Genomic DNA, 14,138 nt, shown 5'->3' on the forward strand with positions numbered 1-14,138 from the left:
GTGACACCAATGGATGTATTATAAGAACACCCAGGCAACACTGGGGTAAAGCCTTCCACAGAAAAATGACTTTTTCCCAAGACCTCAGTTTCCTTGACTAAAATCTCTGACCTTCTTCTTCAACGCAGAGACCTGAGCAACAACCAGATCTCAGAGATAGCTCCTGATGCCTTCCAGGGCCTGCGCTCCCTCAACTCCCTGTAAGTGGCCCTGAGCCGAGTTTCTGCATGTATCTCTGCATAAATATTCACCCTGTTGTCATTTCCCGTGTCTTATGCAAGTGTGTGTTTTGATTTCCCAGTGTGCTGTATGGAAATAAGATCACCGACCTGCCCAAGGGGGTGTTTGACGGCCTCTACGCCCTGCAACTGCTGTAAGCAGAACACACACACACACTCTGCTGATATACTGCAGACATAAACTGAATACCACGCATCCTTTACTCCCACTCAGTAAAATAAGCCATAACCTTCAAATAAACTTTGTACCTGTGCATAGTTTTCTAGATGGAATGCATAATGAATGAATATATAAAGAAACTCTGACAGGCTGCTTCCCTCCTTCCTTCTTCCTCGCTCTCTCTTTGTTTCCTTTTCTTCCCCCTTGCTCTCAGGTTGCTGAATGCCAATAAGATTCACTGCGTTCGTGCCAACGCCTTCCAGGACCTGCAGAATCTCTCGCTGCTATCACTCTACGACAATAAGATCCAAACTGTTGCCAAGGGCACCTTCACTTCACTACGAGCTATACAGACCCTGTGAGTGGAACACACGCACATGAACATGCTGCTGCTGTGCACGCTCTGACACATACTGAGCTGTCACCATCAAACATGAGCCAACACAGGAGTTGTTTACTTGCAGATCTGTGTAATAACACAGGAATGATGAGGTAGAGAGGAGAGTAAATCTATCATCTCCACAAACACGCGGACACACACAGCTTCTGCGGCCAGATCCAGATCAGAATCCGCGCACACCACACCCTCTTTCCACCGCCGTTACCCAGACAGCACCAATTCGGTCTAAATGAATGTTCTCCTTTTTTTTCTTTTCCGATAAACAAGGCAACCCACATGCTGTTATCAATACAGACCCCACACCATGGCGCCTACCATGTCTCAAACACACCGCATGAGATTGTCATCCATATATGCTAATGTTTCTAGACACCTGTTGAAGATGATGATGGATAGTGCTACCACTATGTTCAACACACACACACACACACACACACACACACACACACACACACACACACACACACACACACACACACACACACACACACACACACACACACAGCCCTGGGTTTAAGGGTCCCAGTCTAAAAACAAGCTTCTTGTTTGGCCATTGCATGTATTTATACCCCTTCAAATCGGGTTATTAATACATGCAAAGTCTTCCCACGATCTCCTCACTCCTTAATTAACTTCATCATTTGGATTAAAGTACACACTGAGCTGGAGTAAAGTTAAAGCGATGTTTATTACATTATTAGTTATGGTCTTGGATTCTTTATTTTCTGGTACTTTTTATTGAATTAGTGTTACGCTGAGAGGTGTAGCTAATCTTGAGTCAACTCCATTTATTGCTCAGGAAATTGGACAAATCTGTCAACACAATATAAATCTCTAGCAAAACAAACTACTGCCTCAAAAATCTTTTCAATATATTAAATGTATGCAAAAATTATTTACTAAATAATCAACCTAAAGTTATTGTGTTTTACATTATTGTAAATATGATGAATTATGTGGGATCAAACTCTTAACATTGTCAGTAACGGTTTAGTTCTTTTAGTTTTTGAGTAGAGTTTTCCCAGAATCATAAATCAAAAACATTTACATTTTAAGAAGTTGCAGATGGACAGAGCCAAGATAGTCTCTATGCCAAGCTAAGCTAACCAGCTACTGGCTGTAGTTTCATATTTACCTCACAAGAATTAGAGTGGTATCAACTTTCTCTTTTTACTCTTGACAATAAGTAAAAAGACATTTCCTTTCCGTGTCAAACTTTTAACATAATAAGATCATGTTATTATGACATGACTTAACCTTAAAGTCAATAAACAAAGATATAAATATAGATATACTCTTTATGATGTTTCTGTTGGCCTTTGGGTTACAGTTTCCATGTATTTTAATTTGTTACTCTCTCTCCTTACTTCCCCTCCCCTTTCTCCAACTCTCCCTCGCTGTTCTCCAGTCACCTGGCCCAGAATCCATTTATTTGTGACTGTAATCTGAAGTGGCTGGCAGACTACCTGCGCTCCAACCCCATCGAGACCAGCGGCGCCCGCTGTGCCAGCCCTCGCCGACTCGCTAACAAGCGCATCGGACAGATCAAGAGCAAGAAGTTCCGCTGCTCCGGTAGGCCGGTGGCTTCGTGTCACTCTGAACAAATGTCTCCCTCACATTTCTCTCTCGGGCTTTCTATCTCTCGGACAGACTGTTTTTATTCCACTTGTTTCTCACCTTCTTACTCTGACCTTCTCTCTTCCTCTCCACTGGGAGTGGCTTTTATCTCTGCTTTGTTCCCTCTACCTTACAACATAGTAATGAGTGATAATTCCTGGCTAAATGTTTTATTCGGCCATTTGCTGTGCCGGTGCGACTCAATCAATATCGCCCCAGATGAACTTGGGGCCAAGGAGAGACAGATTGTTTCGCTGTTTCTCCGTTTCCCCTCCATATTACCACAGTGTGGTTTCATATTCAAACCGCAATGAGCTGAGATCACCAGTCGAGGCTGGTATAAGGGCTAGAGTTTCTTTACGTGCCCACCATTCCTCTGCCCTCTGCCAATCTCAGCCTCCAACTCCCCCCTGCTCCCCACTCTCTGCCTGCCAGGCTCAGGTTTCCTTCACCCCCCCCTCACTCCTCTGCACTGCACTATCCATGCCTCACCATCCACCCTCCCTCCTCCTCTGCCCACTATTGTGTTTAAGCGCTGTGTTACGCTGTCTGGCACTCTGCGCTGCTGAGGTTTCACACTTCTTTATAGCCTCATTTGTTTGGCTAGACCTGCTGAAGAAGGGAGTCCATGTGTTTTTCTCTTTCTTTCTTTTTTCTATCTTTTTTTCTCACTGTCTTCCCTTCATTTCACTCTTCCTTAGCAACAGCCAAATATTTACCACCTTTTCACATCGTTACTAGTTCCTCCACATTGCCATGCACAGAGACAGTCCTAGGCTTCTCTGTTTGAATGTCATATACCTTGTGTCGTCATATATAATCTTTATATATGACTGTTCTGAAGCATAGCAACACCACAGCTATGCCGGCCAGACTGGTCTCACTGACATCCGTCCCTCTTTCTTTTCTCCATCACAGCCAAAGAGCAGTACTTCATCCCAGGTGAGTGCTTGTAAATGTTCACACCTATCATTGTCTTCCTCTTTTCTTTAATTATCCCACCGCAGCCGTTTAGAGGCATCATTCATTCCATTACGTACTGCTCATTTAAATACCATTCTCCTGCAGTTTAAAGGATATTTTCAGTTTATAACAACCTTTTTGTAGTTTTGGCACAATTCCTTTCCGTAATGATAGCATTTTATTTACCAAGTTTATTGCTGAGAGCTGGAAACCTGATGACACAGGTACTACTTAGTCACATGGGGGTGGAAACAATAGCATTCAGATGCCAACAGAGGAGACAGAATGATGTTGAAGTGGAAACAAAAGAGAGTCAAAAGGATGACCCTTAAATACCTCTTGTGTAATTGTAATATCCTTTCATTTGGATAATGGTAGGATGAGCAGAGGAAATGAACTTCAGAGAATTTACTTTGGGCATCAGGGGTTGAAATTATTCAAAATGGGCATGCTAGTAGGAATGTATGCATATAAGAGCAGCTAATTGGGCTTTTGAGTGACTGGACCCATGTGTTCATCTTAATGAATATATGTGTGAGAGCGTCTGTTTCTCCTCAGCTCTGTTTTCCTAACAGTCTCAGCAGATAGAGTCCCAAGGAAGTGGCTCTTTGCTTTGGCATGAGCACAGACAGTCACTCACCAAGAGGGGCAGAAAGGGTGGGGGGGGGAAGAGAAGGACAGAGGGGAAGGAAAGTGTGTCCCTTCTATCAGTAAGAGCTAAAGAAAATAAAGCCCACCAGAGGACCCAGATTCCTATCAGCGGATGTTTCCGGACCTCTTAACAAGAGCACTTCCAAGAAAATTGTGTGTGTGTGTGTGTGTGTGTGTGTGTGGGTTGAGTCGTGTGTGTGTGTGTGTGTGTGTGTGTGTGTGTGTGTGTGTGTGTGTGTGTGTGTGTGTGTGTGTGTGTGTGTGTGTGTGTGTGTGTGTGTGTGTGTGTGTGTGTGTGTGTGTGTGTGTGTGTGTGTGTGTGTGTGTGTGTGTGTGTGTGTGTGTGTGTGTGTGTGTGTGTGTGTGTGTGTGTGTGTGTGTGTGTGTGTGTGTGTGTGTGTGTGTGTGTGTGTGTGTGTGTGTGTGTTGCAGTTGCTTGTGTGATTCAGTGTCTACGCCTGTTTGTCTGCGTGTTAGTATTTAATTTAATTAATGTGTCTTTGTGCACTGGGCTGAGATAAAGCCCTTCACTGGCTAAGAGAACAAATGGGAGTAAAATGTAAGCACAAGGAAGATCAAAGCCAAATGTGATTAATGAGAATTTTACTCCCTGAATGATAACAATAAAAGCCTCCACGATACACACACACACACACACACACACACACACACACACACACACACACACACACACACGTGCACGACTCAACCCACACACAATCACAGACAGCACAGGAATTCCATAATCCATTGATAATGAGGAACCAAGCTGCGGGGAATTGTGAGAACTCCTACAACTCCAGCGATGAGTCATTTTGTGCCTCAGAGAGGGAAAAACCTAATTCGTCTCCTCCTGCATTTTCTCCTGTTTCGTTTAAATCTGCTGACAGTAAAAGTGTCGCCACCACCCACTTTTGACGATGACGATGACTCAGGCTCGTCACGAATCTCCCCCGGCTCCTTTACATCCTCAAGATCAAAGCGCTGAGCTGTACTTTCATTGCTTCCTCTGTAGCAGGAAATGCCTTTTCCTGTTGTATGGCCTGGTGAGGGAAAGTTTGTTAATGACCTACATTAGTGGGGCTATCCGCACCTTCCACTGAGCCACTCTGAGAAGTGACACAGATTAAGGAAAGTCTTTGCATTGGCAGCCAGTGGAAGTCATTTCTGAGACTGCAAATTCACTCTTTTTCTGTCCAAACGGATTCTAATAGCATAACAAATGAGGATTTGGGGTTAGGTCATGGTTTCAAATGACGCTCCATTTATGTGAAAATAATGTTGGTGCATTAAATGTAGGGTTTTGTCCTGGTTGTTTGAGGTTTTCCTGCTCGGTGTCCGATGGTGCTGACGTCATTACCAAACCGGAGGCCCATCGGTGTGACCATGCAAGAAAGGGAACAGGATGTCAGGATATCCACAGAAATCACTGGGCTGTTCCCTCTAAATTGGACATTTGCACACACATTAAGTCTACATGCACATATATACAAAGACACGAAGACACAATACACAAACTTAGACACACACACTGTTCTAAGTGGCTCCCAGTGCTTCTCCATTATTGAGCAGCCATGATGTAACTGGCAGCACGCTTTTTGGCACGTAACGTCTATTCATAGACAGAGGAGGTGCAGGAAAGCGTCCCACATTCCCCATGCTGCCTAATTCTTGCCCCTCCTCTCTCAGGACAGACGTCTTTCTGCACCTTTGCCACTCACCTTTCATTTCTCTCTCATCTGCATGTTCACATCTCTCTTCCTTTTCTTCCCTGCATGCATTTCTGTCCCTCATGCCCTTCTTTTTGTGTTTGCTACCTCTCCTCTCCTTTGACTCCACCTGTCTACACACGCTTCCTGTGCTCTCTCTTGGGTGCTCTGCTTCACTAAAGCTGACAGCCTAAATCCTCTTTGGCATCCCTATCTCAATCTCCCCTGCCACTGTTCTTTTCACCCCACTGCTCCCACTCTATCACCTCTCTAAAATAACTCACCCTCGCCCCCACCCTTCCATCTCCTTGCCCTCACCCGTTCATTTCTGTCCTATGAATAGTAGCAGAGCTGCAGGATGTTCTACAGCGTGCCTAAGGTTAAAGATTTGTTAGGAAAGACAGGACAAACTGACATCCAGCTCATGCCTGACTACTGCATCATGGGCGACTAAGGCATGTTTCTCGTTATAGGGAAGAGACTGATGTCAATCTGTGTGTGAATTTGTTCCTGTTCAGGTACAGAGGACACCCGTCTGAATAACGCCTGCAATAGCGACCCAGTCTGTCCTCCCAAGTGCCGCTGTGAGTCGAACGTAGTGGACTGCTCCAACCTGAAACTCACCAAGATCCCCGAGCACATCCCTTCCTCCACCTCTGAACTGTAAGCAATCAGGAACACTTTTAACAGAAAGAGATAATAAGTCATGTGTATGTCCTGTGTCTGACTAGGCACACAATCACAGACATAAGTGCAAACTTCTCAAGAGCATGATGTTGAAGAGGAAGTTGTTACACTGAACATTATAGAGCTATTCAATCTCCTTTTAGGACTCCATACATTAACTTCCACTTTGGCCATGAGAGGAAACTTCCAAACATCAGATATTCATTTCAAATGCTTAGTTTTGGAGTAGACTTGTATAGTTGTCTGATCAGAGACTCTTTACATTTTTGGTGGTAATCCTCGGATTATGCGGATAAAACCTTTTTTAGTGTACAAAAAATAAAATACATAAACATGAATTCCATAGCAGGTTCTTTGTGATGGTCGGATATTATGTGATGTAAACGAAAATGATGTGACTTAACAGCTCGTAAAGAATAAATACTATGAACCTTATGTGAAATATAACCTCATCCAAAGACAAAGGTCCCTTTGTGCACAGTTAGGCTCAGGAACATTACCAAAGCTCCAGAGACAGGCATGTTAATGCCCCTCCAAAGGAGGATAGACCTTGCTTGTTGGGTGAGCTAGGTGAAATTGAAAATGAGGTGCACTTTCTGTTTGACTTTCCTATCTACGGGGACATAATATATTTACTCTTTATTAAAATGACATCCATTATGTGGAAAACTGTTGGCTGTATGACAAAGCAAATTGTACTTGAGGAAGGGAATCTTTTTTGTAGCAGATTTTATCTGCAAGGTTTTGTAAAGAATGCGTTTGAAATTGAGCGATAAAATTACCAGTTTGACCATAGCAAATAAATAATTCAATCAATACAGAAGGCGACAGAGTTAGCAGAGACAGCATGAAGAGAATGGAGAATAAGTAAAGAGTGACCTTTGAATTTGTTTTGAAGGGAATAGAAATATTTGAAGAGAACTTTACATTTCAATTGATATGTTTCATTATTTATTTTCAACTTTTTCTCTCCAGCCGCCTTAACAACAATGAGATTACGACTCTGGAGGCAACTGGAGTTTTTAAGAACCTTTCCCAGCTTAAGAAAATGTAAGTTGGACTTTTATTTTACTTTTTAACTTTACCTTCCAGCAGTCATTATCTAAATATGAATGTACTTCCTTGACAGTAACCTCAGCAACAACAAGATCACGGAGGTTGAAGATGGGTCGTTTGAAGGGGCGTCGTCCGTCAATGAGCTTCACCTCACGGCCAATCAGATCGACTCGGTCCGGAGCGGGATGTTCCGCGGCCTTGAGGGATTGCGCATGCTGTGAGTAATGCATCTACACATACAATCACACACTCAAGTATGGTGTATGTCTACAGTCAAGATACTATTCTGGATGTTTAATGATTCTGTGTTTGATTTCTTTCCTCTTTAGGATGCTGAGGAACAACAAGATCAGCTGCGTCCACAACGACAGTTTCACAGGGTTGCACAACGTCCGCCTGCTGTCTCTGTACGACAACCAGCTGACCACGATCAATCCAGGAGCATTCGACACTCTGCAGACTCTCTCCACACTGTGAGTCCCTGGCTTGCACACAACTTCAATCATGCATTTAATGTTTCAAAGCTCTCACAAACCTTCTTACGCTCACTTTCCCCCAGTAACCTCTTGGCCAACTCCTTCAACTGTGACTGCCGGCTGGGCTGGCTCGGCGATTGGCTGAGGACGAGGAAGATTGTGACCGGTAACCCTCGCTGCCAGCGTCCTGCCTTCCTGAAGGAGATCCCTCTGCAGGATGTTGCTCTGCCTGACTTCCGCTGTGAGGAGGGTATGTAGTGCCAAGACACACAACACACTGCCTCTGATTTAAGGCTCTTTCTGTATGTCCTTTTTCAGACCGTATCTGGACTTTCGTTGCAGCTTCCCCACTTTAAATGAAGTAATCCGTCTCTGTGAAAGCAGATACACATCTTCAATATAGCAGTCGACCTCCACTATGTGGGAAACTAACCTGTCTGGGTATGACTGATGAGGATTTTAACGTTGCACTCTGCTCCAAAATACATCATGACCGAGAGCTGCTTAAAGTGTCTGAGATCATCTTAAATAATGACCGCTATTGTGTGTTTACTGAATAGATTGCTACTCAGCAGTTCCTAAGCTGCTGGTCGATGCCAGGCTGAGTGGAGCTATTGAGCTGTTTGCCTTATTGACCAGTCAGCCTATTTGCACCTGAATGAATGTTGGACTTGTCTTTGGGTTTCAGGCAGCTTCCTTTCTTTGCTCTGGTTAATCGATATTACATTAGCGAGGCTCCTCTCCCTCTGTCCTAACTTACTTTTCACATTTGTTACTTCCTCCTTTTTAATTTTCAGCTAGAAGGATTGCTTTGGCACTGTTGCTTTGTCTTTCTACCATTTATTTTCCAGGGACAACAGCTCTCTTTCTGCTATCCTCCACATCTTTCCTCCTGGTCATTCCTCGTTTCTCTTCTTGTCTGGTATCTGACTCGCCTCTGTCTCCTCTCTTCTTTCCCAGGACAAGAGGAGTCGTCAAGCTGTGTGCCCAGACCCCAGTGTCCCAGTGAATGTACTTGCCTGGAGACTGTTGTCCGCTGCAGTAACAAGCACCTCCACACACTGCCCAAAGGCATCCCAAGAAACGTGACTGAACTGTGAGTTCCTCGGCAATAATTATGCCAATTGCATGCATATCTTATCAGTTTGAGTTCCAGGTATTTTTGTTCGTTTGTCTGGCTTTGGTCTGGGAAAAAAACTAAGGAGACGATATATTCAAAAAAAGTAGGGAGGAGGAATGAAAGAGATAAGAATTAGTGAGAATAGTGGAGACAAAGAAGACAGATCCCATCGTCTGGAAGAGGGGAAAGGAGTCAATAAACCCTGCATTTATTCTCTCAGACATTCTTCTTCTGTGTTCCCTGCAGCCCTCAGGGCTAGCACTGATGTCACTCTGGCACTCCGAGCCAAGGATCAGAGTCTGTGTGTGTGTGTGTGTGTGTGTGTGTGTGTGTGTGTGTGTGTGTGTGTGTGTGTGTGTGTGTGTGTGTGTGTGTGTGTGTGTGTGTGTGTGTGTGTGTGTGTGTGTGTGTGTGTGTGTGTGTGTGTGTGTGTGTGTGTGTGTGTGTGTGTGTGTGTGTGTGTGTGTGTGGGTGGGTGGGTGGGTGGGTGGGTGTGGGGGGGGGGGGGGGGTGTGTGTGTGTGTGTGTGTGTGTGTGTGTGTTTGTACATATTTTGTGTAAGGGCCAAAAGCCTGTCCACAGGAGCATAGGGGAGCAAGAGGACATTTTAATGAGCAGTTTTCAATGGAACGGGGAGGGAATGGAATTGGGTCTGGAACTTTCCAATACTGCTTCAAGTGATTCAGACTTAGTCACACACACACACACACACACACACACACACACACACACACACACACACACACACACACACACACACACACACACACACACACACACACACACACACACACACACACACACACACACACACACACACACACACACACATACACACACACACACACACACACACACGCTGTGAAAGCCTTTAGGCCTGTCATTGTCCCAGCAGGTGTGACCAGGTGTGCCCTTCTGTTGTGGGCTTTCATCTATTCATCTGGAGAGTTTGCTTCTCCATCATTATCCCAAGTGTCCTCTGCACCATCATTACCTATCATTACCTCTAAACCCAAAGGCCCCCCCTAACTAACCAGCAACCCACCCCCGCCTTCCCACCCAGGGAACAGTCAACAAATAGCAAGAGAAAGCCCCTGCAGCTAGGTTCAGAAGGACCAGGACCCTAAATAAGCCATTTATCAAGGTGACAGCCCTCTGGTAGCACTTTATGTTGGCAGTCAGCAGGGTGGTTGCATCCCTGCAGGCATTATGTCAACTATAGTTGCTTGTAAATACATCAGATGTTAACACACACATGAACAAACACACACTTAAGTGGTGGTACCTCAGTCACTTAAGAACGTGGTGTGCTGGGTCACATTCAGAGATCTCAGTGAATGTTTTAAATTAGCTGTATTTCCCTCATTTTTAAGACAAAAGGAATGTATATGTATTTGTATTTGTATGGAATAGAAATGCAGGAAGCTAACAAACCCTAACCTCCAGGCATGAGACACAATCTAAAATCAAGAAATTAAAAATTAAAAAGTGATTTTGGTGGTGGTTGGTGCAATATGAGCCTTAATGGGCTTTAACAGCATGTAGAAAAGTGTTGTTTGTAAAAAGTGTGATGTCCTGCAACAAAGCTTTAAGCTCAATAAAGAAGGAACATAATATGCTGACAAGAAGAAGAATAACATTTCCAAATGAAGAATTAAATACATTTTTTTTCCAATTTACCTGTAATATGAATCCCATATTAAAATACCTCTAATAATGTGGCAGTCCCTAATTAGGTAACTGGCAGCAATACTGCTCAACATTGTGCTTTCTTACATTTCATAAACATATCCCATACAATACAAATATCTGAATCATTTTCTGACTCAATACTGAGCTGCTTGTGACTCTGTGTTCAGGTATCTGGATGGAAACCAGTTCAGTGTTTTGCCAAAGGAACTGTCTGCCTTCAAATACCTACAGCTGGTGTAAGTATTTGTCTTTCTGCCCCCTCTGCTTCACTTTGCAGATCAATATGATGAATTATTGTTTTTTTAATGTTCCTTTCAGAGATCTGAGCAACAACAAGATCAGCTCTCTGACCAACTCGTCCTTTGCAAACATGAGCCAACTCACCACTCTGTAAGTCCCGTCTCAGCCAAGAGCTAGTATTTCATCCTGGTGCTGACAGCAGGATGGAAACAGATGACTTCTATATATATAAGCATATGTAATTATTTTTTACTTTTCAGAATCCTGAGCTACAACTCTCTGCGTTGTATCCCCAAAATGGCCTTCAGTGGACTGCGCTCTCTCAGACTGCTGTGAGTTTATTTTGCTATATTTTAAAAACGTTCCGATTTGTGTGTTTTTAGGGTTAGTTTAAAATACTGGTTTTAAATTCATAATGTATCTGTCCAGTGGTATACAATGCATATCTATTGTTTGAAAAGTTGTCACATCATTTCAAGACAATGGTCAAAACAGCATCTTTATTTGAAACAGTTGACGTTATTTTGAAAGTAGCTTTCTAAAACAAGATAAGACTCACATTCAGACTAAATGAGTTATTGAAGAGGATATTTTCACAGCTTGCACTGACTACAGAGGCGGTGCAGCAGATGCCGAGAATCTTTGATTCTCTCCAGAGGACCGAAACACAGTCTAAACAGTTATGACAGCTTATGAATTTACACAAACACACACAGACACACATTCACACAACCTCTGACCTATTTTCTCTGTTTAAATGGCAACCATGGGGGCAGCAGCAGTGTTGTTGCAGCTTCTGCTCCTTCCCACACCTCATATAGACATCTTCCCAGTCTGCCTGTTCACCTCTTAACGCCCCGAGCTCATCACTGCCTCACTGCAGGGCCAAACACTCGCCCCCACAACCTACTGTACAAAATCACCCTGACACTGATTACCAGCGAATGTTTGCCCCGCTAACCGTAATGGTTTTGACTCTGCCTCCGGGCTTTTATGAAGTTATGATGTCTTTGATTGTGTCCTCTCAATGACCATGGGCTCCCCGTAGTTGAATCGGTCTGCTAAATAACTGAGATGTAGAATTTAAATACGTTTGACAGATAAATGACGAAACCAAAACCAACCTCATGGCTTTCTCCGCAGATACAGCAGCTGGATGCCTCACACTTTAACTCAAATGTACAGTTTAGTTCTGTGAGGGAGAAACAGCGATCAGGCCTAGCAGCACTCCTTATGAGATTATGTTTGCCTCTCTGTGTGTGTGTGTATGCATATCATCTACTGGCTCGGTGCCTGTTAGTATGTGTGTGGGAGTAGACTTATCGGCCTTCCATGTGTGCTCATAGCAGGCACACTTTTTACTACTGACAACAAAGCTTTGACAAAGCCTCTTTTTACGGCGGGATTCGACTAATTTCCCGATCATTACGGGGCACAAAGCGTAAGAGCCCTTTTAGCGTGGAATGAGAGTGAAGTTCAGTCATCATTACCCGATGCCGCCTTGCTAGCCCAGGCGGGTCGCTTTGATCTCTAATGAAGCAGCATCCGTTATTTCTGCTCTTACTCACTCACGCCACCTTCACTTTTAAAAATAAAGCAAATGTGCTAGACGCCATGTGAGGCTCTCCCCTCAACGCCATCCGCCCCACAGACACCACACAGGCTCAGAATTATATAAAAGCTCGCACAGACTGTCTGGACTACCTTATTGTCTCAGTCAGACGGGAGTCCACATGAAACTTTGATGTCTTTACTGCTGGAGTGATCAATCATAAGACTCCCATTAAATGTGAATTGGTGCCATGCTTTTTTTTTTTTACAACAAGGCTGTGTGGGTGCAACGAAGCTAAAGCGACAATGAGCTCCATTTAATGGTTTCAACCCAGTTCAAAGTTCAAAGTTGGAAGCTTCATAGAAAACCACAGTGAGATGCCAAAGCTTACAAGCGGGACACACACACACTGAGGTGCCAAAGGCTTTATAAAGCTGCCCCTCTGGCTTTACAGAGCAGTAAAGAGGAGAAGAATCATTAACGCTCAGGGCTTCAAACAGACCAGGGGTCTGAGCCTGGCATGGGTGTGGTAATGTGGTTTGATGCAAGTGTACATATATGTGTGCGTGTGTGTGTGTGTGTGTGTGTGTGTGTGTGTGTGTGTGTGTGTGTGTGTGTGTGTGTGTGTGTGTGTGTGTGTGTGTGTGTGTGTGTGTGTGTGTGTGTGTGTGTGTGTGTGTGTGTGTGTGTGTGTGTGTGTGTGTGTGTGTGTGTGTGTGTGTGTGTGTGTGTGTGTGTGTGTGTGTGTGTGTGTGTGTGTGTGTGTGTGTGTGTGTGTGTGGTTTTTGGAGCTGCAGATTAATAAGCTGCTAATTGGCCTGCTGGGTATTAGGTGTGAGGTAAGTGAGCTGAGACAGCGCTAGGGCGTGGCTCGCCAGGGCTTGGGTGGGAAGCTGTAAGAAAAGAAAGTGATATGAAAGACTGTGATAAAGTAAAAAGAAAGTAATAGCCTGGAACAAACGAAATAAAATCCGACATTTTTTGAAAAATGCGGTTGGATGCAGTGCTTTGAGGAAATTCCAGTATCACATGATCTTCAAAACACGTGGCTCAGAATCACAAAAACAGTATTAACTGGTTGCAGGTGAACAAGCCTGTGTGCACATTTTGAACAGTTGGATAGCCTGAGCACACTGACTGTACAGAACGTCTTGTGAGCTACAGAAACATCCATTGCAATCCCATGCTTATGAAATGCAAGATTAGAAATAGATGAAGACATAGGTAAGATGGAGTGATGTAATGATTTACAGCTGTAGAAATTAAATACAAAAAGAGAATGCAGGGGAGAGGATCAGGTTTCTTCCTGGAGACTCCATGGCTCCTTTCTCCCATGAGATCTGTGCCTAGCTGGCACACTGCAGCTGGCTCCATGCCCTCAGTATCCTACCACAACCCAACTGCTCTCTCTACACTAATAAGCATGCTCCCCTGCACACAGGCCAATTAACTTGTTGTCTCAGACGGTTACATTGTATGTTTTCCTTTTCGTATTCGAGCACGGCTCTGCATCTTTACGCTGACCAGCTACCCCCCCCCCCCCTCTGTATCCTTTCCCCTGACTCGTCCACAGCTT

The 14,138-nt window shown here is 44.1% G+C and overlaps 1 protein-coding gene across 3 annotated transcripts in view; it reads left to right on the top strand.

Annotated features, from left to right (window-relative positions):
- Positions 1 to 14,138, top strand: part of slit1a (slit homolog 1a) — an 86,372-nt gene that overhangs the window by 61,733 nt on the left and 10,501 nt on the right. For 2 of the 3 annotated variants that reach the window (XM_079686964.1, XM_079686966.1), the window contains exons 11-24: positions 129 to 200; positions 302 to 373; positions 614 to 757; positions 2,208 to 2,371; positions 3,335 to 3,358; positions 6,258 to 6,402; positions 7,402 to 7,476; positions 7,556 to 7,699; positions 7,812 to 7,955; positions 8,042 to 8,208; positions 8,919 to 9,054; positions 10,938 to 11,006; positions 11,089 to 11,160; positions 11,271 to 11,342. In XM_079686964.1, coding sequence (XP_079543090.1) covers positions 129 to 200; positions 302 to 373; positions 614 to 757; positions 2,208 to 2,371; positions 3,335 to 3,358; positions 6,258 to 6,402; positions 7,402 to 7,476; positions 7,556 to 7,699; positions 7,812 to 7,955; positions 8,042 to 8,208; positions 8,919 to 9,054; positions 10,938 to 11,006; positions 11,089 to 11,160; positions 11,271 to 11,342 — 1,500 coding nt within the window. The remainder of the gene's footprint in view (positions 1 to 128; positions 201 to 301; positions 374 to 613; positions 758 to 2,207; positions 2,372 to 3,334; positions 3,359 to 6,257; positions 6,403 to 7,401; positions 7,477 to 7,555; positions 7,700 to 7,811; positions 7,956 to 8,041; positions 8,209 to 8,918; positions 9,055 to 10,937; positions 11,007 to 11,088; positions 11,161 to 11,270; positions 11,343 to 14,138) is intronic. The other variant, XM_079686965.1, reaches the window with a different exon arrangement.

The sequence above is a fragment of the Notothenia rossii genome (genome assembly GCF_949606895.1).
Source record: "Notothenia rossii genome assembly, chromosome: 6".
Classification (NCBI taxonomy): domain Eukaryota; kingdom Metazoa; phylum Chordata; class Actinopteri; order Perciformes; family Nototheniidae; genus Notothenia; species Notothenia rossii.